Here is a 26580-nt window from a genome sequence, read left to right on the forward strand (position 1 = left end):
AGCTAAAAGATGCCAGGTTTCAGGAATGAAAGAATGGGTGACCCCGCTTAAAATGCCGCATGAGATACTGCACCCTGATATATTGCTGTGAAAATGATTGTCTTCTGTGGAAATTTAAAGAAAATGAACAGAGTGTGATTTACTGTAATAATGTCAGTCACTTCAGTTCATAAGTTTGGTTTGTTGAAATTGTTCATGCATTGCACAGCTTTTATTTTTCTATCAAGAAATAGTGTAGCCTACACGGCAGGGAGTAAATCAACCCTCTTGAATAGTTTCTACCTCGGTTTGTATGGTTTGTTGAGTTAGCACAGGATTAATATGTGGAAATGACCAATGAGGTATTTGATACATAAAAGAGTTGTTTTATTTATTTATTATTTATTTTGTATTTTTTTTCAATCCCAGATAAGGCTGTGACTTAAAGTTTAATGGCTTTCTAGATACACTGAAACGAAGTCTAAGTTCTTTTTGGAGTAAAACAAAGAAAACAATCTGAAGTTGTCGTTATTTTTACGTTTTTATGCCATGATTTTACTGGTCCGGCCCGCTTGAGAACAGATTTTCCTCCATGTGGCCCCTGAGCTAAAATGAGTTTGACACCCCTGGTTTAGACAGAGTAAAAAACGGAGACATAGGATAACATAGCACTTGACAAAATGTATCCCACACAGCAATCTATTACACATGTATAATGAATCAGTCATAGTTGTAGGACACAGACATACGCAGATGCGCACGCACACACACACACACACACACACACACACACACACACGCATCAAGAATACTCATTCATAATACATGGAAGTATACACAAACACTATCATTAAAGGCGTAAGAGTATACACCCATGTGATATGGCTTAAAGTGTTGATAAAGACAAGAAATATAAAGAAGAATAAACACAAATAATGGCAAGAAAGAAAGACAAGCCATATTCATAATAGTCCTTTGGACGTTTTAGCTGGATCCAGCTTATATAGGTAGCCCATATGGAAAATATTGGTCTCTATTGACAGAGAATTCTAGATTTTGGACCATCATATAGAGAACTGAGATTGAGAAGTGGGAGAATGGGGGGAGGTCTAAGGAGACAAGAGCTGGCTGTGGTGTAATTATGGAGTTGATAATTATATGCCATGAATAGAAGTGGGAAGGCTTCCTTTTAAGGAACTATGAACAAATAAGCCAATCTGGAGATGGTTCACTTGATAAACACTGGGGACACCTAAATGAAGAGAGGAATGTCTTGGTTGTACACAATTTATTATTCTTAGTTTCTGAAGCTCATTTCTAAAGACGGTGTATGGGCTGAAGTTTAGTTTGATGAGTACTGGCCCAAACTATATTACAATAATTAATATATGGATAAACCATAGAATAATATAACTTGGTGGCTACCTTAGTGTTGATCAAGTGACTGGTTTTGCCCAATATACCAATACTCTTGGCCATTTTCGTGGTTATGACCATGATAGGAAGTTTCCAAGATAAGGATTCATCAAGCAGAATGCCAAGGAATCGTGTAAACGCACATTAGTTGTGTTTTTCATTCATATTGAGACGAGGTCTAAATTGGTCCCTGATTTAAGACCAAAAAAGATTAAGCTTGTTTTTTGAATGTTAAGTGATAGTTTGTTGGACTTAAACCAAATAGACAGCGTACTAAGCTCTTCATTTAACACCTTAATGGTGGTGTCAGGATCTTTTTATATCTATATATATATAACAGGGCCCAAGAATTGAGCCTTGTGGTACGCTGCAGAGTATGTTAAGAAAAGGAGAATCCCCAAGAATACCTGTAGTATTTTCCTTTCTGTCTCTAGTTTTGTATATTTCATTAATTAGATGTGTAAGTGTTGAATGCCTCTTTCTAAATCCATACTGATGTGTATCTATAATATTGTACTTATTAAGATGTTCAGTTGATCTTTGATTGACAACCTTTTCAAGCACTTTTGATATAGCAGGCCTAGATGGAGATGGGTCGACAATGGTTGAAGACGGCTAGGTCATCATCCTCATGAATAGGAATAATCTTGGCTATTTTTTAGCTCAAGAGGAACGATTCCCCTTACCTAATGAGAGATTGAAAATGTGAGATAGAGGATCCACAATGTACTCATGAATGGATATCAGTAGTTTACTGTCAACGTTATCACAACCTGGACAAGAATCATCTAGATTGATTAAGGGTCCCAGACCTCATCCTCTGCAACCGGTAGGAAATGAAAGTTATCATTGATTGGAGAATTCATAAGCTGAAGAGGACTAAGGTTGCTAGATTGAATCTTGAACTACTGAGAAAACGCTATTCAAATTTTGGGCAATCAATTGTGGATGAGTGATAAGACCCCCATCAACCCTAAATTCATGAGGTAACTGCTTGTGATCCTTTTTTTTTTTTTTTGTTGCGGACACATTTAATTGTTTTCCAAAGAAGGGTCATGTCATCTTTATGTTTAGATAATTCTACATTGTAGTAGTACTTTTTAGCTCTTCTGCTTATGTGGTTTAGTTTATTTCTATCATTTTTAAATTGGGCTGGATTGAATGGAGTGGGGCTGAGGAGAATTTTTTTGTTTTTCCGCACATGTTTAGTATTCAAGGACTTCACGATGGTTGAAGTTATCCACGGTTTTGTCCGAGGGGAAGGCACAGATCATAAGCCTGGGAGATACACTCTGATAACAAAGTAAAAGCCTTTTTATGGATCTACAGACTGAAGGATATCTGTCCAAGGATACTCGCTGACCACAAATCCAAACTTCACCATATTTGCTTCATTAAAGGTTCTCTTGTCATGTTCCTTGAAAGTTAGTAGAAAGATCGGACAATGATTGGCAATATTATTACTATTCATGCAGTTTACAATATTGATATTTAGATCAGCCATTAAAAAGCAGTGTTTCCCTTCTTTAGAAATAGTATCAAGAACATTTTCTAAGTCAGTATTGAATACAGACAATCCAGAGCTGGGTGGTCTTAAAATACATGCAATGATGATCTGTCAGATTTCAACAATCACAGCCTCAGCAGAAAGGGTGCAATACTTTTCATGGTCAAGTCTGTCTTTATAGACCAGGCTCGGGGGTTGAGATATAAGGAGACAGCCCCCATCCATTTGGTCTTCTCTGCGTCGATATTTATGCTTATAGTTGTTAAATTCAGTCAACCAAGTTTTGATATGATGGGAAAAGTCACTAAATGTTTTGAAGGTCAACAGAGAATTTCAATTTGTTCCCACAGTAGTAATCAGATTGAGAATCGGACTGGTGAATGCTGTATTCTCCATACATACAGTATAGACACTGTACAGTATATTTAAATACAGTACACCAAGGTGGATCCCATCGATCTCAAGGTGGAGCGCAGGCAACAATACGTTTCTTATTGTTTTGTGCTTGCGTGTGCGTGTGTGTGCGCGCGCATGCACTCGGGTTTAGAAAAGTGATTTAGCTGTTATAATGGCAGCAATGTCTCACTGTTATCGCCCACGCTCTCTAAATGGGCCTGAAGGGAAGAAGCGTTATATTACCTTTCCTTACATAAGATCACCCTGCACCCTGTAGACATACAACGGCACTAACGCATGCACGCACGCAGGCGCGCGCACACACACACACACACAAAGTGCTGATGGGGTGAACTCCAAACTTTGCCTACGTCAGTACATCAGCTTAGCGCTGTAATGCAGAGATATATAAGGCGACACTAAACTCGAACGGCTCCCTCTGGTACGACCGCAGCAGGCGGGAGAGGGGGACATGATCACATAAAAAGAAAGGGATGCAAAAAGGTGGAACACAAGGTGGTACGTTCCCGTCAGAGCATCGGTGATAGTGGCCTTGAGAAGAGAGAGGCAGGAAAGTACTTGGTGGAGTACAAGGAGAAGATTGTGCCGGATCCACTGCCAAGCCACCGTGGATATCAACGGGGAAGGTTCAGAATCGGAATGAAATGCTCTGGGTCGCCCGCACCTAAGTGATTTCAAACGTTAAAAAGGAATCAATCCGGTTGGTGTCTAAGTACTAATTAAGCGCTACCGTATGTTTCATCATGCTCAATGCAGCTATGGGGTGGTAGCTCAGGCGGTAGAGCGGGTCATCTAGTAATCTAGAAGGTTGCTGGTTCGATCCCTTGAGCAACACACTTAACCCCTAATTGCTCCCGATGGCTGCGTCCGTCGGTGTTTGAATAATTGTAAGTCGCTTTGGATAAAAGCGTCTGCTCAATGTAATGTAATATTGGCTTTACCCCATTGGTGATTTAAAAGTTATTTTAAACAACAAACTTACTGAACGATTTGGGAAATATTGCACTGAGAGTACCGCTGCCAGGGCTTCTTCTGCTGGCTGCACTCCGTCCCAATGTGTTCATCTCTAAGCTCTACTTACTACTTAGTGAGTCAAATTTGAGAGCCAAATTTTGTGTTGATTTACACAAAAAAAAAAATAATCTTCTCTTCATTCTCGAACTCCCTTTTGGGATGCTTCACACACACACACACACACACACACACACACACACACACACACGCACACACACACACACACACACACTCCATCAGAGAGGTGACAGCAGAGCTGTGGCTCCCCCATGTGGTCAAACTAGTTACAGACTAGTGACAAAAGTGCAGCACTGAGATATTCTTTATTGCTCCTTTTCAATTTTCCTTCATTTGTCATTATTGTATGCCTCTCTTTTGTATCTCCAACCCAATTACTAACTTACTCAATCATTGTGCTATATTGTGTTATGTAAATAAACACACACACAAATATATAATATATATATACACATACATATCCACGATATAAGTACATTTGTATACACTACTCACAAAAAATTTGGGATATTTGGCTTTCGGGTGAAATTTATGGAAAATGTAAAAAGTTCATACTACAGTGATATTATATCATGAAAGTAGGGCATTTAAGTAGAAGCATGGAATGGTGATTTGCTCATCTCAAAAAATTTATTTAAACAAAAGCCAACAACAGTGGTGGGTTTACCACAACAAACAATGTCAATGTCTCAATAGGAGTGAGAATGTTTCTGCTCAACGTGAATCGACTTTCATCAGAGAACAGCACTGAGGCCACTGGTCCCTCGTCCAGTGTAAATGCTCCCTGGCCCGTGCAAGACGATGATGCCTGTGCCTGGTGGTGTGGTCAGGTACCCTTGCAGGTCATCTAGCACGCAGACCACACTGATGTAAATGGTTTCAAATGGTCTGACGTGACACTTGGGCCTCTCACCTCCCTTAAATGTGCCTGGAGTTGAGTGGCATCATCATCCGGCTCCGCAGGGCACTGTTCACAATGAAGCGCTCATCAGTGTGGGATGTGGCCAAAGGACGTCCACTTCTATGCCTTTCTGTGACTCTTCCAGTCTCTGTATCTCTGTTGCAACCTGCTGATGTTGACACTCTAAGCTCAGTGGCCACTTCCCTCTGAAAACATCCTGCTTGAAGCCTCGCAAGGCGAGGTACTGTTGATCAGTTGTTAGGTGTCGTCTTGGTCTCATGATGTCAAAATGTGAACGGCATGATGAAGAGGAATGTTTAAATACCAATTCTAATTGAACCAGGAAATGTATTGGTCGATTCATGGATCAAACACCTGTTTGATCCATGAATTTTGCCGTTCAGCAACTTGTTAGAGAACAGCAAGTTGTGCAAAAAGTACTGAAACATTGAACAGTTGTACATGTGCATTCAAAAGTTTAGAGAAGGTCAAATTAAGTTCACCTGTAAAGGTTATAGGGGATTTGAGCTTCATCCTGAAATTTCACCCGAAAGCCGAATATCCCTAATTTTTTGAGTAGTGTGTGTATATATATATATATATATATATATATATATATATATATACACACACATACATACATACATATATATATATGCACACACACACACATACTGTACACACACACACACATATACAGTATAAACACACACACACATATACATACATATATATATATATATATATATATATATATATATATATATATATATATATATATGCAATGGTGTGTCGCCGGTCTCTGCCACTTAAAAAGAGATCCCTCCGTTCAGTGCGGCACCACCATGGCCATAACCAAAAGTCACCCTTAATGAGTCTCAGTGGACGCCACTTAATTGAGTTGAATTGAGGAGAGTTGAGAGCCGTCCAAACACCCCCCCCACCAGCAGACTGACAGGATGAGTTGCGGCCCAGACACCGGTCTGAGGCCGAGTCGTGAACTCAAATGTCAATTTATTTGATTCCAAATACCCTCATTGGATTTGCTGTCCGGGTCGGGCCCCGCACACAGCTCCTCTGGGGCGTCGTGTCCTCGTGTGAACCCAGCGAGAGAGCGAACCCTGCCTCTTAAGCAACCACTTATCGTCCCGCATCAATAATACAGACTCAAGACGGAGGGAGACGGCGAGAGAGGGCTTAAAGAAGGAGGGAGGGAGAAAGGGAGGGACGTGATGGAGAGAGGTAGAGAGAGCGACCTTCACTGTCCGCCCAGAGATTTGTTTCTAAATAACCTTGATAATAACACCTATCTGTATTTGAGACAGGGTGATGAATGCTTTCATATGGAAGCTTAATGATATGGAAGTATGATAGATAAATGGCGAGGATGCGAAATCATTTTAAAAGGAATGACCTCTCTCCATTCAACTGTGGTGTATTCTTGCATTTCCCTACAAGCTATAAGCAAATGCAGCATCCTCTGAGTAGAGAGAACCCTGAATGAGGGACATTCATTTAGCTCAACGTAAAATGTCAATACGGCAAAAAAACGCACTATTGGCGAAAACCGTCGGCTGGCGTTGTCACAATTGAAATCCCTGGGATAGCTTTGTGTGTGTGTGTGTGTGTGTGTGTGTGTATATATATATTATACAAATGTGTGTATGTGTGTGTGAGAATGAGACCCAGTGAAACAGATCAGGTAAAGGAAAGTGTGTCCTATAATCTGCTGGAGTTGAGGTGGGTCAAGGCAGTTGATTTATTGATGAGCGTTGTTGAGGGAATCACCTTCAGAACGCGTCTCAACACTCGATAGCGAACTAAAGGACTGGAAACTCAAGTCCCATGCATGCGTTGGTGTGTGTGTGTGCGCGCGCATGCGCGCGCGCAAAAGAGAACACGTACTGACGAAGGATGAAGGGATTATTGCATTTGATAAAGCAATTATTCGAAAAAGACTCCCACCCAGGTCCATCCCTCAGAGGACTTTATAGATCACATCAAGAATGGGGCGATAAAAGGCAGACTGCTGCTTAGAGCAGCAACATTCTTGCCGACGTGGCCTTTCTTCCTTGTCCCAATGTACCGTGATGAATGTCGGTGGAACGTTTCGGCGCCAGGGCCTCATCTACCCGCGAAAAGAGCAAAAGGAAAAAGACAGAAGGGGAATAAAAGGCAGAGTGGCTGAGTGATGTACGGGGAGTAGGATAACCTCACAGGGCCAGTGTGCTCTGGGTTACGTTGTGTTCTAAAGGGACTGTGAAAATCTATCCCCAACGTATTTTATGCGTCTTGGAACTGATCATAACTTCAATTCCCTCATTCAGAGAATTCTTTAACTCTCTCTCTCTCTCTCTCTCTCTCTCTCTCTCTCCTCCACAGGTGATTTATTTCACGCCTGGTTTCGAGCCAAAGGTACCACGGGATCCTTTTCGAGCCGATGCCTGGTGTGTAAAGCCCATGACAGTTAAACACACCCGTACAGAGCTTTTCATAGCCTCGTTGCCCGTATCGTAACATAACAAAAATTTGAAACCGGGACTCCCAATAGATAAACGTACTGCCGCAACGGTAGGATTTGGGTTAATACTTTTTTTTGCGGCTATATCTTGTCTCCGGAGAACGCTGTTTCATCTTCTTTGTGCTTTGAAGTGTGCGTCGGTACATGGGGTCTGGGAGGTATTACCATGTGCCCACACTTTTAATTGTGACAAATCTCCATGCCTCACCCACAAATTCTGGAAATCCCTTTGGGGACACGTAATCCTTTCTGAGGACGGTGGTTTATTAATCTTACTGTCAAATTGTCGATATCTCGTTTCCACAATTGCCATTATCCGGGACAGTGGCTGCTTTTGAGAAGCAAGGTTTTATCGATGAGATACTGCACGCATCCACAGAGCAAACCAGATTGTGTGTGAAAATGGTTTGGCCTGTTGGCCTCCGAGAAGCGGGGCAGTCTATGACACCTTAACTGTGGCTGGACTGGGACAAAAAATTGGCCCTGGCATTTGTGGCCCAGACGGCCCAGCAAGGTGGGGGGACGGCTTGCCTGACATACAGTAGGTCTGTTTACACCTGGCTTTAACAGGCGGCTTAAGTGATCCGGTCACAAGTGGACAACGCTGAGTGCGTCTGCATCACTAGGCTGCGTCTCGAGTGTTCGGATCTCACTTCCCCGCTGTATATGCAGATCAACACATACATCATTTACGTGTTTTTTTTAGGACCAAACGCGAAGACCTTGGCATCCGGGCAAAATCAAAACAATACAGACTGAAATTCTGGTGCCGCGTGTACTGTGCAGGGTGCAGACTGAACCGATGTAGAAGTTTCCTGATTTTCTTACTTGTATGGAAAAATAAAAACGTGAACATAAACTCAGAGAATTGGAGTGGAGGTTCTTTTCCCCTCTAGGCAGCGGTGCGCTGTACACGGTGACGCACTGACGCCATGGATCGCTCCCTCTCCACTGTCAGTCGGATCAGGAGTGATCTCCGCTCCACTGTACTGTCTAGACAGCGGCACAGATAGATGTATTTATTTTTGTTCGTTTCCTACTTGTCTGACACTAACGTTTTTAAACACACTGAATCAAGGGACTGCGTAATGGAGCGGGAGCATCTCCGGTCCACTGCGCGTTTTGGTTCCCGTGTCGCCGGCCAAAACAAATAAAAACAGTGTGTTTCTATTTTAGATTAATTCATTTGCATTCGTTTCCTACATGTGTGAAACAAAATTTTGCACTATATATCACATGGAGTGAACGCAGCACAAGACCCATCTGGGATGGGGCCAAGTAAGAGATGCTGGCCAGACCAGTGTCAGTATAGGAAATTACCCAGTGGGCCTGCCGTTGCACAATTTTTATTTTGTTTTTATTATAAATCATATCGGCCCCGAAGGTGTGCCAGCCCACCAGCAAGATGACAGATTACCACCAGGATGCCAGATTACCAGTCCACTCCTGCACACACACACACACACACACACACACACACACACACACACACACACACACACACTACCTGACCGATTAAGTATTTAGCAAGGATTCCTGCTCCTTGTTAAATATTCACAGATTTTCCAGAATGAATTAAGGATGAAGATTTAAGACATTAATCTATGTACGCATGAGTGTGTGTGTGTGTGCCTCTCAACTGTCTGTGCGTCACACACCTCACCTTCACTAAACTCTGATTAAGAACCGACCTGCCAACACTTAACACTCACACCCAAAATACACACACACACAGACACATACACACCCAAACACACGCACACACACACCTAACAATTAACCAATGTAATGAGCACAATCAGGATAATGATGAGACCTGAAAAACAGGAGAAAGACACAGATTAAGTATTTTGCTTCAAAACTTAAGAGTCAAGAGTACTTACCCCATTCTGAGCGTTAAGGGAATTACGCTTAAAGTTAAAGTCTCTAATCTAGTCTCTAATAATCTAGCCCACCTCTGTCGCATCTACCCCTAGTATAATTAAAATCAATTTGAAGGTGAAGATCGATTAGGAACCTTTAGCGTTTGCCGCCATTCATCTGGTTTGTTTTTAATGGGAATAAACAGCTGTCGAGTTAATACTCTTTAAATGAGGAGATTCCAGATCTCAGCGAGGTTAAATGGAAAACAGTCTTCCGCCTTCCAGCGTATTGATTCACAGTTGGGTTTGTCCTTTAACACTTCACTCTGTCTAAATCAACAGTGTGCCTTTGTCGGAGCAATTTTAGAATTATCTACTTGGCGTGATTTAATATTTGCCTTTCTTTTCTTACTCTTTTCCAGTATATTCAGCTCTCAAAATACGCAGACATAGTCGTACATAGACAGACACCATCACCCCAGAAATCAGCACTCTGCTCTCTGTCCGTGTAAACAGTATAAATCTGGAGGACCACATCTGGACAGCCTCGTCCTAACACAGACGGATACCAGACGGTCTGAACAACTAATCTGAACCTGAGTGCAAATCAGTGCTGCAAATAGAACGGGCTCGAGACATTTTCATTAAATGTTCAACGTTACACTTTTGACCTTTGTCCAAGACGCAAACTTTTACTCCTCTATTTTTCCACCTTGGTTTTATTGAGTGAACGAAAACGAACGAAAGAGAAAGAGAAACCCGAAAGAAGGGGATCCCAATGTGATTGACCTGATTTGTGGAGGTACAGAAGTAACGGGTGGAGCTGTACGCCTTTAAAACATCTCGGGTTGTAGAGCTTTGAACGGACAAATCAAAAGCCCGATGAAAGCCGCGGCTGCCGTGGCCAAGCCTTCGACACCCCAGTGTCCTCCACGGTTAATGTAGGCGGTTGAAAAGGAGCATTTCTGAAAGTACAATTTACAGTAGCTTTGCAAAGCACAGCATGTGTTGTGTGCTGCAGTGATTCAGCAGGTAGAGCGGTCTGATTCCCGCTTCGAGCCCCAGCCCCTCCTCCTGGTAGGACGTCCGTGAGGAAGGCACTGGACCCCTGACTGCCCTCGGTGGGCAGGCTGCCACCTTGTATGTGTGCCTCCACCATCGGTTAGCGAACGTATGGAACACACACAAGTGAGGCAGACATTGCAAAGCGCCTCGTGTCTGTGGAAAAGGTCTCATATCCAATGTCCATTTCATCCTGCTGTACATCAGGAATCTTTGCTCAGCTTTAGTGATAGAGAGTTTTGGCAAGAGAAGTAAATGGGAGAAATTGAATAATGAGCCAGGCAGACAGCTGGACAGACAGACAAATAGAGAATGTGTGTGTGTGTGCGTGCGTGTGTGTGTGTGTGTGTGTGTGTGTGTGTGTGTGTGTGTGTGTGTGTGTGTGTGTGTGTGTGTGTGTGTGTGTGTGTGTGTGTGTGTGTGTGTGTGTGTGTGTGTGTGTGTGTGTGTGTGTGTGCGTGTGCGTGTGTGTGTCAAAGGGAGGAGAAGATAGAACAACTGTTGGGTCATTATCTATGTCACCTTCACACCGCCATCAACAAGGGAAGCTGAATTAAATCAGTTAAATGAACTGACAAACATCCAGACTGTCCACACACGCACACGGAATGCACGCCCACAGACACACGTGCATGCAAGCAAATGCATACAAACGCGCAAACCCTCACCCCGCGTCATACGTACACACACACATATATCCACCGACCCATACATACATGCACCTCATGCCCCAGCTCAGGTCCACACACACATACAATTAAGTGACATATGCCACAGATTTTTCTTCCCTGAAATCCTGAATGCATCTTTGCTCCCACTAATTTAATGCTTCCAGCACACTTTATATTCAATAGCATGGCTTCCAGGTTACTGTGCTATATTCCACAAACATTACGAACAGATCGTATCTCTCGCCGGCCTTGTTTGTGCTTGTGATCAGAGACGAGTGATTCAGCATCCCTGTCCCTCTGCAGCGACTGTACTGTGCCATTTAGGGTAAAAGGGGATGCGGCAGATTTATCCCGTTTTAGCTCATCCTGGACAGCTTCATTTAACACTTTAATTTAACAGCCAGTTGTTGATTTTCTGCTTCACATCAGTTCAGATGCCCGGGGGCTTCCCAGTGGTTCTACAGTGTCCCAGAGGAGACAAAAACAGACCTAAGCAAGGTTTTTAGTCGTATTGACCCGAAGTATTGTCATATTGAGCCGAACGAAGTTATTTTGCTGAAGAACTAGGTGATATGTACAAGGTGTTCATTTCAAGGAATATATCACAATGCACAAGGGAAGCATGGTCTTGTTTTTTGTGTAGGTAGCAGTGAAACTAAAATAGATGCACATGCGTCAATGAGTGACACAACAACAAAAGTTATCATTGTTGTACAAAGTACCCTGAACTGCATAACCTTCTTCATATATATTTTTTGTCCAAATCAATTTCACACTCAACAAGTAAAAAATATATGGTATATTTGGGGGGGGCATGAATGAATTCAAATTTCAAATGCATGGGTTTAAATTTCATTCTGACAGGCACAAAATAAGAGTGGGATACTGGTTTTGCTATTTGTCTCATGAATAGTCAATTGAATTCAAGGTTGGGAGAGGATAGGGATATAGGGTCATACCCTCAGGATGAATTTCATTCACTGATACATTTAAACTGGATAGAACCGCCTGTGTACCCGTCAGCCAGTGTGGTAAACATTTCCATGGTAACAGCAAGCTCCACCAATCAGAGACATCGCTGTTACACTGAGAGTTATGGGTAGTGTAGTCTCCATTACGCAATGTAATAATTCATTTTTGCTCCCGTAGAAGCCATGAGTCTGTATGATATCAACCTTCTATAAAGAGAAACATGTTTTATTCGCAGTGTCATGGAGACTACATTGAACGAAATTCAAATCCATGCATTTTGTATTGTAATAAATCCATGGTCCCCCTGAACAAAGTCAGACAATCGTACTCAAGGACATGATTTAGTGCATTAATTTTCGTGACTATGAACACGCAAAAGCGTGAAACTGGGTTGATTATAAACACAAAAGTGGGTGTAAAAAGCAAAACCAAAAAGCAGTAGAAACAAATATCAAAGTTGCTGTTCTTTATTTCTCTCTTTTACATCTGCTTTTCCTGTGTTAACTTATAGAACCAGATAGATAGAGTTCCCCAGCTTCTGTGCATAGTGCTTAGTGAGATATAAACTGACGGAAGAATCGGGTTTAATCTCTGGAGGTTTTCATTCAATTACATAATCTGAGCACCCTGTGCTTATTCGCACATCCAGAATTATACAGATGTTATGAAAATGAAGATAATCTCTATTGTTACTTTGCACAACATAAAGACATGCGTGTAGTCACATGATGGTTAAAAAAAAAAGGATACTCACATACCAAGCTTCACCTCAATCTTGTTTACGTGCACATACTACATGTGTCTACATGTATGCATGTTCATGCATACATGTAGACACTTGATGAGTAACAAACAAACCATCATGTGAGTTCTCAACGTGACTGCACGCAGAGGATCAACTGTTCTGGTAATAGTTCATGAGCTCAGGTCCAGTTGTCCGAATATGTAACAGGCCAGAGCCCTCCGCCCCTCACCAACCACCCTTCACTTCCAATTTTCTTAAATTACTCAAAATAGCACTCCACCTTCTTTCCATGCATATCTGTTATCCATACGGATAGTTGTGTCTGTGTATGTATGTGTGTGTGTGTGTGTGTGTGTTTGTGTGTGAGTTGAGGGTCCTTGCAGCAGTTTTTGACCACATAGATAGATACTGACCTGGAAAAGGACATGGGCAGCTGTTTCATTAAGTTACCACACATACGCACCCCTACATCCACATTATTCCCAGTCCCAGGGTGGAATGCAAACAGCACATGGCCATATGAGCTCCCTTAGCCAGGTTAACCCACAAGGGATACAGGCTGTCTTTCCGTCTCTCTGTTTTTCTCTCCCTCTCTTTCTGCATCTCTTTCTTGTCATTGGTGGACACTGGAGATGTGGATAGTGATAAAAGAGGGGAACGCGTTACCATTTTACACATTGCCATTGTGTGAACACACCAAGAGACCAAATATAGGTCATGATGTTAGGTTCGATAGACAGATTGTGTTGTACTCCAATCTACTGGCTTCAGAGCCGCTAATCGGAGACTCATGTGAATAGACGTTGGAATGTTGGGAAGATGGAAATACTACGGTTCATGGAAACGTTAAGCCAATACCCGTTCCAAATATATACAGCAGCCCTGGAGCCATTATTTTTTCTTTCAAACGATGCTATGCAGCCTCATTAGGGTTTGAGGTCTCAGCACATAAGTCCATCAGGGTTAGGGGTCAGTTCATGTTCCTGCTCCGATGCTGTAACATGGCCGGTCAAGACTTTAAGCTGCGTCATTGAGTGGAAACACTCAAATTGCACTGCTCAGTTCCCGGGTGTGTAGAACTGGGAACTCTGGATGCCAACCAGGTGTTTGTTAGAGAATTTAAATGCTTTTTTATCTGGATCCTTCTTCCCCTTTGTTCTTCACCGAAGACAACAACACAACCATCCTGTTGGGCGCAAATGGGACCGCGGAGCTGGATAGCTGATGTCCCATAGCCAGGGGGTGCGGAGCAGCGATCCACACAGTCCACAATCACACCCACTCAAGCGCTCACCCAACGTGATGCCCGGTTACACATGACGAGATCCAATGGAAAGGAAACCAAGGCATGTAAAGCTGTGGCGCTCAAGCGATTGGGAGGGGAACACTTTGATATAACGTAAGCTGATGTTTCTAGAACAATCCAAGGAGTGATCGTCGCTCAGATATGAAACACATGCTGTTTTGTGGACCCATGCATGTATGTGGATCTTTAGAGAACATGCGTTTTGACCGTGGGTGCCCGCAGGGCAGCGTTAGTGCCCTGCGCTCTCCTCATGCAGCTGCACAGCGGCCACAGTGCATGAAGTAAATAAGTTCAATATGCACACAGTCCTAATGGCTCTTTGAAGCAGAAAAGAGACTCTAAATTGCATTTCAGGCATTTTTCTCTGCCTTGGATGGTCACCAACAGGAGTTTGCATTGCAATCACAAGTTTGGCTCAAATGTTTAGTTCAAGTTCAAGTTCAAGAGATTATTAGTCACATACAGTGGGAGAACTACTGCTATCTATCGCACAAAATATTGTAGTCGCTAGAGGGGGATTATACTGAAACAACCTAAGTTGCTGTAAAATGTAGTGGTTGGTTAATATGATGACCTTTTTGGACCTGGAGGTCCAAAAAGGTCCAAAAATAAAAATAAAAAAAATAAAAATAATAATAATAATAAAAAATATATATACTTTGGTCGTTCAAAAGAAATTGGTCGCTTTGAAACGAAAACTCAAATCAGAGGGAAAACAAAGTGTCTCATAAGCTCTTTATTTTCATCTAGACTCATTATTATCAGCATTTAAATGTCTTTGTTCAACATCGTGAAAAGCGATTAAGGAGACCACATGACAACAATGAAGTCCTCAGATAAACTAAAATGTAGGAGCAGAACTGTTTATTCATTTTGAAAGTAACGACACTGATGTGGAGAGTCAGCCCATTAATTACTACTGTTACGTCAGCCTGAAAATAATCTGTGTGGATCAATCTGGGATCAATCGGGTTGACATACAGCAGAGATCAATAAATGCCACAGAGCACTGGGCATTGTGCAACATAAACAAGGTCATTCTTAAAAGTGAACTATACAGGGAACATGGAGCAACCCGATGACCAAGTGGATTCATGTATGGCCATTATTTTACATTTTAAAAAGGGTAGAAGACATAATAACTGATGTTCCTCGAGGGCCGAACCGAAAGAATGATTGTCCTCAGGGTTACTCGCAATTTGTCCGTTTCAAATGCTCTGTTGAAAAAAAAAAACAAGCCCCAAAATCCTAATGAAATACAAAAAGGTAATCCAGTAAAAGTAGTCAGCGTTGCCCAAATTTAGCAAAACTGACTGTGAAACGAGCCAGCAACACAAGTAAGTAAAATACATTGAAGTAAAATAGTGAAAGAGAACGGGCTGAGAAATATTCTTCCCAACTGCTGTACGCTGATCATCGTTATGGTTGCCATGGTTACTACTTTGCTATGTTTGGCGACGACCGGATTCATGATGGAGTGAACAAAGCATCCACACACACACACACACACACACACACACACACACACACACACACACACACACACACACACACACACACACACACACACACACACACACACACATATATACACATATATACACACACAAAGACACACACATACACCCACACAGGCACATTTACCTGTAGACCATGCCCGTCTGGTTCTTGACCGTCTCCTGCAGGGACAAGGAGTGCACGTTGAGGAACTCCTCCAGCTGCTTGAGCTCCTGCAGGGAGTTGGGTTTGATCCTGGACCACAGCATCAGAGGAGCGTAGGGTTGAGTCCCGGTCCCCGCAGAGCCCTGTCTGCAGAGCCTGCCCGGCCCGTGGGCCTGGACCCCGGCCTGGACCCGGTCAGCCGCCCTGGAGGTGTTCTTCTGTTTGGGGTTGGGGATGTCCGAGCATGTTGCCTTGTACAGGTACATGACGACACTTTCTTCTTCTTCTTCTTCTTCTTCCTTTTCTTCTTCAGGCCCTCAGCCTCTCGCTTTTTCCTCGCTTCCTGTCTCTCCCGCGTTCTGTGTGTCCGTCCCACAAACATGTACGCTTGGAATAATCCAGGTAGGGCCCCTCGCCTACGCAGCGCTGCATGGACCAGAGGACTGTGTGTGTGTGTGTGTGTGTGTGTGTGTGCGTGTGTGTGTGTGTGTGAGTGAGTGAGTGAGTGAGTGTGTGTGTATGTGTGAGAAAAGGTGTGTGTCTGCTGGTTTGCACAAGTCAAGAAACAGGGTAGGTGGTGCAAGAGAGTCTTTCAACTCCTAATTTACAAGTATAAAAATGTGTTTGCCTTGTGAAAATGCCAGAGAAAATAGACGGATAAAAAACAGATACTTATTAAAAAAAAAGAAAACCACACAAGTGAAAAAAACGAAGTGAACGCCGAAAACCGCGTCATTAGAATTCCAGGGTCCATGGTGAACTTGGATGGAGTCCACTCGGTCAGTAATCTGATCGTCCGCACTGGAAAACTACAAACTGTTTCCAGTGATGTGATCCTCAATGGACAGCGGTACATATGTTCCCAGCACATACACACACTCTCCCTCCCTCCCTCACACACTCTCAGACGCTGCCACTTTGCCCTCGTGCTCAGCCGGTCTATAAGCTCAGTTTGGTTTCTCTCCCTATTAAATGGCATGGGAATCTGGGACATTTTTATTTTCCCGCCCTCCCTCTCTATCTCTCCCCCTCTCTATCGCTGTCTCTCACACTTCTCTCTCTCTCTCTCTCTCTCTCCCTCCCTCTCTCTCTCTCTGTCGCTCTCTCTCTCTCTGCTACCAGCGTTTTCTTCCACTTGTTTTTCCTCTTTAACTGTGACTCTTCCATTAGTTTACACATGTCACTGCCTCCCCTCGCCAATGTTAATCCCCCACACTTTCACTTTAACTATTTGTTTCTGGGGTGGGGGGGCAGCTTATGTTTTATCCAACACACACACACACGTTTGATTCTTCTCTGTTTTTGTTGTTCTTTGGTCCGTTTCTCTCTCTCCCTGTCACACTCTGACACATACTTTGGAGCTCTGCCAAAAAACCCGCCTTTTCACCTCAGTTTTCCTCTGGGAGCGTGTCTATGACATCACGTCTGGTCCCCCAGTGGCTTATGGGAATGAGGTAAAATTCCCCTCTCCTGCATCAGATTTGAGCAGAAACCACACACACACACACACACACACACACACACACACACACACACACACACACACACACACACACACACACACACACACACACACACACACACACTTTGTTTTGTTTTTCTTTTTACAGACAATTTAGTAGCAAGCGTCACATGAATTCAGTTGCTCCATTGTATATGTCATTTGAACAGAGAACCAACATATTCACTCATTCCATCAACCTCTAGGCTACATTCAAATTCAAACACTCAAATTCTTTGTTCTAATCTTTGAATGGCCCAAAACAGACCTTTTAAATGAAACACCAAAATGTGTGTGTATACAGTATGTATGCTGACAAGACTCACCCTCCATGAGTCGAATTACAAGATAAGTAAATAGCAGTCGTAGTAGCTAGAGGTGTCACAATTCTGATTTGAAAAAAGACAAAACGGGCATAATTTCACACAGTTCACCTACAATTCTCATTTCCCTCGCTGTACGCCGCTCTCTCTTTTGTAAACACACACTTGTTTGTCTCAGTGTTGTCCTAACTACTGGACGAGTGGAAGTGTTTGCGTGGTGTCTGAGCTTGTGTCTGGACCATATTGTGCTTGTCCCGTAAGCGTTTCACGCAGAATGTGTATGGAACAGCGGCCTGCTGACGGTGCCACACACACACACTGTACCTACTGTGCTACTGTTGTATACTGTGCTGTATTATCCCAAACACGACTTCACTTCATTCACATGCCACTTTAATGCACATATTTGTATATACATAATTGCCTATTCCATATACATAAGCATATTCCCTCTATCTATCCCATTTTATTTTATTGTATTTTATTTTATTCTATATATTTTTATTTTATTCTATAAGTATTCGGCTTACTGTATTACGTTTTAGGAGTCATTTAGTTGGTCTATAGGACATATTTTGTGTTATCACTGGGTGCGTTGCATTACATTTCACTGCATATATGTATGAAAGTATGTATATGTATGTGACGAATAAACCTCTTGAATCTTGATAACACATACATACCCTGACATCAACATAAATTGATCTGGGTGGCAAAAAGACAATCTGCAAATGCTTTTTGATGCATTTCTGGGCAAACTCTGCGCACAAACCACAAATGCAATTGGAAAATTAATTGTCACTGACTCATTTGAACGATTTTCTGTGGCCGGGCACACAAGTTTCAGCCACTTAAGTGTATTTCAAGACAAAGCTGTTGAAGTAGCAGTGTTTCATTCATTCAAGGCTAGGAATGAAAACTGCGTCCTCGAAACAGAGTAAAGTTTGTATTTTTTTTGTACTAATCTCCATTTTTCTGTATGAGATATTGTAAAAAAACAAACAAAAAAAAACCGAATTGGGACCTTCAAATTTATATCTGTTTTAAATGGAAAGAAAATGATGGTCACACTACAGTAGAAGAAGCTATTTGAGACAAAAATCGACAGTCCAAGCTGAATTTGTCCAGCAGAAAGGAAATCAGCCATAACAAAGTGTCACACATACTGTCGCAGGAAGAGGGATGCGTGCAGGCATTAATGAAATCAAGAGATATTTTTATTGAGTAATGTCCCAGGCAAACCCCACCAACTGCACAGACTGTTTATGGAAAGAAGGCGTCACTCCGTGCTTGACAAGGCTTCACAAAGTGCAAGGTTCAAATACATTTGTACAGTTGGATTTTGTTGACCTAAAATAAGCCTCGGTGCACTGGAGCGTACACTCGCAGTCAAGAAGTGGGGCATCTGTGTTCATTGTTCATCAAGATTGGTGGAAAAACTGATCCAGCCTGGCAGAGGGATCGCCGCTGAGCTTATGCAATGTCTGGGTGTGTTTGTAGTGTATTTTTAGCCACTAGTAACACACACACACACACACACACACACCGGTGGTGATGATTTTAAGGTCATTGTAGACGGTTGCTACTTTAGATGAGTCTCACCAGGAGGGGCATAAAGATAAGCCACTCAATCATTCTTGGATTTGAGAATCCCGAACCTGGCCTGATCAAATTCATCATCAGGTATGTGGCCAGGAATCCAAAAAAAAGCTGCAGGAAATAAAATGTCCTAGTTTAAAAACCTAAACAAACATACCAGAACCAAACCCCTGTAAAAGAGCATTTCTGCATAGAGAAGCTGAATTACGTTCAAAGAAAACGTTGCTTTCCTTAAAAGTTTAAGGCAGAGCCTATACCAGAAGAGAAAGGAAGAGAAGATAAGTATAACCTTACATGCCGACCGGTGCTCTCCATGAGAAATGTTGTTTGAAAATCGAAATGGCTGCTATGTTCTGTGTTTACCTCTTTTGGGCTTTCCTTCGTTCTACGGCCCCTTTGGGTCGACGCTAATCTCACTTTTGAGGGAGTGGGCAGGTGAGTCACTGGCAAGAAAAGCCCGGAGAGGAAGAGGAGAAGTGGTAGGAAAGAGCGGGATAGAGAGAGAGTAAAAGCGATAGCTGACAATAACATAAGAGTGAATCTTCCCTCGGCCACCCGGATTGCGTTCTTTAGTCAAATTGAAAACAAACATATAATGTTTACAGTGATCCATTACAGGAGGAGAGAAATTAGAAAGCAATCCAAAAGTTACCAGGATGCTGGAACACAGTAATCAAACATATTATATTACAAATGAACATTATTACTAGATTGTATTATTAAGTATTACTAATTTCAAAAGGGCGATTAGTAATTTCTAACTAATTACAATGAGGTAGTTACCTTCATGACCCCAAGCACTTACAGAGACCTAAAAGCTTTTATAGCTTCCGAGCTGCTGCCATTCAAATTACCATTTTTTATTCTTTATTCTGTGGCCAAATCAATATAAAATGGCCAATGACCTAAAAAAGTAATTTGCAATTACAATTTTAGTGGGTCGAGTTGGAGCTGAAGGAGCAGTAAACTAAAACCCAGTAAAACTTTGTTTTTCTGGGTTTACTCACACAAATTCCTACCGCCGTGTGATGAATGGGGTCCAGTTATCGGGGTAAAATCTTTCTATCATCTATCTTTCTCACATCTTTCTTCAGCCGATGAACAAAAACAGGACTGTTGCTCTGAGCGAGAAAAGCCGATTTTATAAACTGTGATTCTATGGCAACGATAACTATGCCAGCTATCAGAATGTTGCCTTCAGGGACTGTCCTGTTCCGGTTTTAAGACCATTGCTCTGGCCTACATACTGTAACAACTCCCCTTGTTAATATCCTATCATTAGCCCTTACGGTCAAAGTGCAGATTCCAACATTTCTGAAACAACAATCAAATGTTCAGTTGTACACTTAAGGACTTTTTGTTGGTTGAACGGTTAACAAATGCAATAGAAAGTAAAATAGTACAGTAAAGAGTGCATTCCACTTTTAGCTGACAGTCCATTAAGCTGCACAGAAAACAAAGGACGTTTGCAAAGCCGCAGCACACTGATCCATACTGTACTACCACAGTCCACCTCACGTTACATCTCCAAAATTCTGAGCAAAATAAAACGACTGTCGCTACCGAATATTGATATATTAACGCAATAAAATGCAAGATATTTGGAGCAGCATGTCTTGCAGTATGCTCTTTTGGTTGTATTGTATATGTAACTCTATATCCATATCCACACATTCACAGGCATGATAAATAACAGATATTTAACAGACTCATTGATATTTAATAGGAGCAATATACACCGATCAGCCACAACATTCAAACCACTGACAGGTGGTGAATAACATTGCTCAGTCCATGCCTCGATGGGTTTGAGCTGTTTTGAGGGGGAGCTACACAATATTAGTGGTGATCTTAATGTTATGGCTGATCGGTGTATAATCTCGATGAGAAACACATTAGCAAGTTGTTCAATAAAAGCCAAAGATTTTGGGGGAAGGAGGGTATTATTAGCTCTGTTATGAAAAGATTTCCCTGTCTCTATTGTGACCCAGATTTAAGGCAGAATCGCCAGGGAGCTACAGTGATGGCAGCAATTGTTCTGGTTTAAATGAGAAAGAGGAGATCCATCAATTGGCTTTTCCCGGCTGTTTGATTGACCAGAAGGGGACATTTGGAGAATTTTGTCACATTGCCAAGTATTTTCTAGGCTAGAGTCACTGCTAGTTTATGGATGTCAAGAACACAGAATCCGTGTTCTAATAAGATTTAGGATGAAAGCAAACAGAACACAATGAGAAAATAAAATAAACTAGAATTTGCTGGATTTGTGTGTTTGTGTGTGTGTGTGTGTGTGTGTGTGTGTGTGTGTGTGTGTGTGTGTGTGTGTGTATGGGTGTGTGATTGCATGGAATGGTGCATAGATTTACAGTTCTCACAATCAGCTATCCTCTTCCACCTAGAACTCTTTGGAAGTGGAATAGTTATGAATGCTCGGTTTCCGAATGCAGTCAAGCCCGCCGGCCAGTTTGAACGAGACAGTGTGCAACTAAAACATGTATTACGGTAACAACGATTTGGTGTAATACAGACAGGGAGCCGGGAATCGACATCGGGAGGTTGTTTGTTTCCTAAACCTGCCTACCGCTGCGTACCACTATTCATACCACAAAATATTAGGAAAGACAGATATGAATGAATGTAAAATTAAAAAACAAGAAAAAAAATAATAATCTGGGAAACAGCATGTTTTCACAGAAAAAAATAATTTGCAAATGTAGGTATACCACCTCAGTGCAACACAGGTAAAGCTTCACAACATTCTGATGTGGAATATAGAAATGATGGGAAAGACGTTTAACCTTTAACCAATGGCAGTGCTCCTCACATGGACGACCCTTACAACAGAGAAGAAAACAAAGAAAAAAATACGATTATGCGACGGTCTAGCCATTAATTTTCTACCTAAAGTGAACAAACAAATTTGGATTACCGAAATGAGTTGTGGATTATGAAAAACTTTGTTTCACTGAACAAATGGGACAATTAGCATTCAGGGGAAACGACTAGATCGTCGCCACAATGTGACCTTGGCTCTTTATCAAATTCCGTCTCTTTTGTCTTTGCAAATTAAAAGAAAAACATGGAGCCAATCCCAGCGGAGGGAGAAGAGACGAACAAAAAGAGTGGAGATAAGAGGAGAGGGGAAAGTGAGTACAGGGGATTTGGTGGTTTTGGCTTAAATGAATGTAATGGAACATAGATTGAGAAAGACAAACAGGGCAGAGAGAAAGAGTTTTGACCATCCTCTCCATCCCCCCGCTCTATACATCTACGCCTCTCCTTCTTTCCCCGCCCTCGCCCTCTCCGTGTGTTTTGTCACCATGGCATTGGGAGATGTCAACACAGACCAACATGGCAAGACAGATGCTGTCTATTAGCATTAGTGCCGGATCGGGTGGCCCAACTTTAAGCCATGGCACGTTATGGACGGTCAGACCCCTAAGATACACAATGCTCGCAAATGAAACGATTGGAATAACAGGGAAATCTTGTCATCGAATGTCACCAATGGCCCCGATCAAAAATAATTGAATAACCGCCCCGCCGCGCTTGACTCCGTCCAAGACGCTATGAGCAAAATAGGCAGAAATGTGCATCAATACAGGCACAAAAAACTGACACGGGAGAGCGAACCCGTAAACCTCGATCTCCAGATCTCAGTGTTAACCACACTTGGATTAGCACTTACGAAAGATGGATGTGGATCAAAGCCTTTAACACTGACCGTGTGTGTGTGTGTGTGTGTGTGTGTCTGTGTGTGTGATTCTGCGCTTACTTTTAAGTGGCTTAACTGAATGAATCTTTATTGAATGAGCACAGCAGTGTAACCTGTCGGGCCTTCCATCTGTGTCCACTTTGTCAAGCATGACCACATTCATCCATCTTTGTCCCCCCCCACACACACACACACACACACAGAGCACTGACCTGTACGGCATACCGGTCTTATGTGCCACCATCTCCTCTTTTCCCAGTCCAAACATTTTCAGGTACCAGTTGTTCTCCATCTCTCTGATCAGCACTGCTTTGTGTCTGAGCAGCGCCCCCTGCTTGCCTGGAGCGCCACTGCGTTTGACGTCCTGGGAGTTGCTGCGGTGAGCTCGGCCCCCGCTGATGGAGGCCACCGATTGCCTGTGGTGGGAGTGCGGCGGCTGGTGAGGACCTTGGCCCCCAACCCCCCCTCCACTGCTCCGGGCAGCAAGCATGGCCCCCCCAGGACTCCCCCACTCCCTTCAAGTAGCAAAGGTCAGCGAAAGGAGGAGGGGCTTCAGGTTTCCCGGTATTTCCGTTTTCAGATGAGGGGATTCCCTTGCCCCTGGTCTGTTTTGTCTGACTGTCAGTCTTTTCTCAGTGAGTCCCGTCCATCTCCACTATGGGCCATATCTTGCTGTCTTGCCTCTTCCGCTGGTCTCATTGGTTTGTTATTGGGGCTTTGCTCGATTTGGTCAGTTTTTTCCCTCCTTCAGTCTGTCTAGATATCTCTCTCTCTCTCTCTCTCTCTCTCTCTCGGTATCTGTCTGTCTGCCGTTGTCTCTGGTCTGTTATAGCCTCCTCCAGTGTGAAACAGGATCCTGGCTTCCTTGTCCCGTCACAGCCTGGCCTAGGAGGCGGGAGCCAAACATGTCGGGGTGTGGACAACAAAAATGGACATCACACATACTGTGCATATATATAAATATATACACACACACACACACACACACACACACACACACACAAACACACATACAGTACACACACACACACACACACACTTTTAAAAAACAATGGCCAAAGAACAGTATTGGGCAAAGTCTATATTTAAACACATGGAGCTCCACATTACAGTCTTGATTGTTAACACCATTCATGACATCACAAGACCCACGTCTGGCATCAAAAACATCCCTCGTTACCTTTAACACTCACTTCAAAGTGGAACCAACTCTCAACAAGCACAGACACAGACACACACCCACACAGTTATTTGCTCTACATCAACGTGCTTGTACCGTTATCCCTCCCGGTATTCCAAGCTGTGGCTTGCTCTGCCCACAGGTCGGGATTAAGGAGGGAGACGGAGCCAGAATGACAGTGAGGTGCCCAGGTAGCGGGCTTTAAATTAAACGTTTTTTGAACAAAAAGACCCGCTGGCCAAACTTCAACAGGAACAACACTAACTCATTGGATCGTGGTTCGGCGGGTCGCGCTCTGGTCACAGGGCCTACTCTCTGCACCACGCACCCTCCACTCACTAAAAGAGAACACAATACATAAAACATCGCTCAAGGGAATTCTCTTCCCTCATCCGCCTGACGGCCCACTTGAACACCAGGCGCTCTCCAGTGCTGTACCTCGACTCTCGTTCGAGGTACAGCACCAGCGAGTCAGTGCCCTCCACCTGTTGGGACAACACTGCCCCAGCCCTGTGTCCAACGTGTCAGCCTGCAGGTACAAAGGGAGTTTGTAAGTTGAAAGTTAAGAGTTAATAGCATTGGCTCTGCTCTGGCACTGCAGAGATGTGCTTTTACTTTTAGAAACACCTGTTGGCACTCCTCCGTCCACTGGACCTGATCTGATGCACCTTTCCGAGTTAAATCAGACAAAGGGCTGGTCAGCTCGAAAAAATGGCTACAAACCTTCTATGGTAACCTGCCAGCCCGAAGAACTCTTTTACCTCCTTTATTTCCTTGGGCCTCAGGCTGTTCGCGACCCCAGCAGTTTTATCTATCTGGGCTTGAGCCCTGCACGCCTTAGGGACTTGAGCACTGCGGCCACATGTCCACTGTTATTCTGAATAATTATGTTGTCTAAGTAGGCAACTGCATATGCCACGTGCTGCCGCAGGACCCGGTTCACAAGTCTCTGAAAGGTGGTGGGGGCCCTGAACAGGCTGAATGGAAGCGCAAGGAATTGGTAAAGACCCAGATTATGCTACAACCAGGTCTAGGGGGACTCAAAGGCACTGACACTGAGACAGCTGGCAGACTGGCCATGACAGTGGAGCTTTATTGTGAGTCACACACAGGCAGACGGGTCCTGGAAGGCGAAACACCTGGACAGGACGAGGCAAGCCAGAGCGTGGGATGGCTTGGACGAGGAAGGAGGGATCCAGGTTCCACACGTGGGGACAGGCGTCCAGGCTTGGCGAGGTAGGACGGGAATGGCTTGGACAGGAGAAAGGCGGGTTAGTACAGGAACTATAAACACAAATTCTCAGAATTAGACGGAGCCACGAGAGGTACTAACTGAGTAAGATTAGCAGACGATCTGGCGATGAGTGGATGGAAGACCGGAGAATAAATACTGCAGGCTTTGATGATTGATGGACCACAGGTGTGTGGGAAGGTGCAGGACGAAGTAGTGGTAGAGGAGACCAGGAAGGGGTTAGCGCCTAGTGGGGCTAGGAGGCTCTGGGTGTAACAGTACCCCCTTAGGGACGCCACCTGGCGGACACCTGGAGCCAGGAGGATGAGCTTTATTGAAGTCCTTTAATGAAGTCCTCTGGGAGGCATCCAGAATATGCCTCCGGGGAACCCAGGACCGTTCCTCCGAACCATAGCCCTTCCAGTTGACGAGGTACTGTAGACCCTGCCCACGGCAACACACATCCAGCAGGCGTCGGACTGTGAAGGCAGGGTGGTGGTTGATGGTGTGGGGGGGTGGTAGGCACGGGGAAGTGGGGGTGGCTGGAGGCCACTGGTTTGAGGTGGGAAACATGAAAGGTAGGGTGGACATGAAGGGAGGAGGGGAGACAAAGACTCGCAGCACATGGGTTGACGATGGACTCAATAACAAAGGGGCCAAAATACCGGGGGCGAGTTTGCGGGCCTCCACCTTGAGGGGCAGTTCCTTAGCCGGGAGCCAAACCCTCTGGCCGGGGGCATATGTGGACGCCAGGGTCCAGCGACAATTGGCCTGCCGCTGGGACCCGGTGGACCCCTGGAGCAGGGCTGAGCGGGCCTTGTTCCAGGTTCCTACTGGGAACGGAACAGAGGGCGCTGGTAGACTAGAGTCAGGGGGGGACTCAAACGCACGACACAGAGACAGTTGGCAGACTGGGCTGAACAGTGGAGCTTTATTGTGAGTCACTGGCATGAAGAAGGGTGAGACCCTGTAGGACAG

General features: G+C 43.7%; 1 protein-coding gene across 2 annotated transcripts in view; it reads right to left on the reverse strand.

The window, feature by feature from the left end:
• kcnab1a (potassium voltage-gated channel subfamily A regulatory beta subunit 1a) overlaps positions 1 to 23681 on the reverse strand; it is a gene marked incomplete at its 5' end in the record, with an annotated part of 122937 nt that extends 99256 nt beyond the window's left edge. The window contains one exon of one of the 2 annotated variants that reach the window (XM_080007067.1): positions 23383 to 23681. In XM_080007067.1, the coding sequence (XP_079863193.1) occupies positions 23383 to 23681 (299 nt within the window). Of the gene's footprint in view, positions 1 to 16035; positions 16354 to 23382 lie in introns of those variants that run through there. The other variant, XM_080007068.1, reaches the window with a different exon arrangement.
• Between the last annotated feature and the right edge of the window lie 2899 nt (positions 23682 to 26580).

This window comes from Zeus faber (assembly GCF_960531495.2).
Source record: "Zeus faber genome assembly, chromosome: 9".
NCBI lineage: Eukaryota > Metazoa > Chordata > Actinopteri > Zeiformes > Zeidae > Zeus > Zeus faber.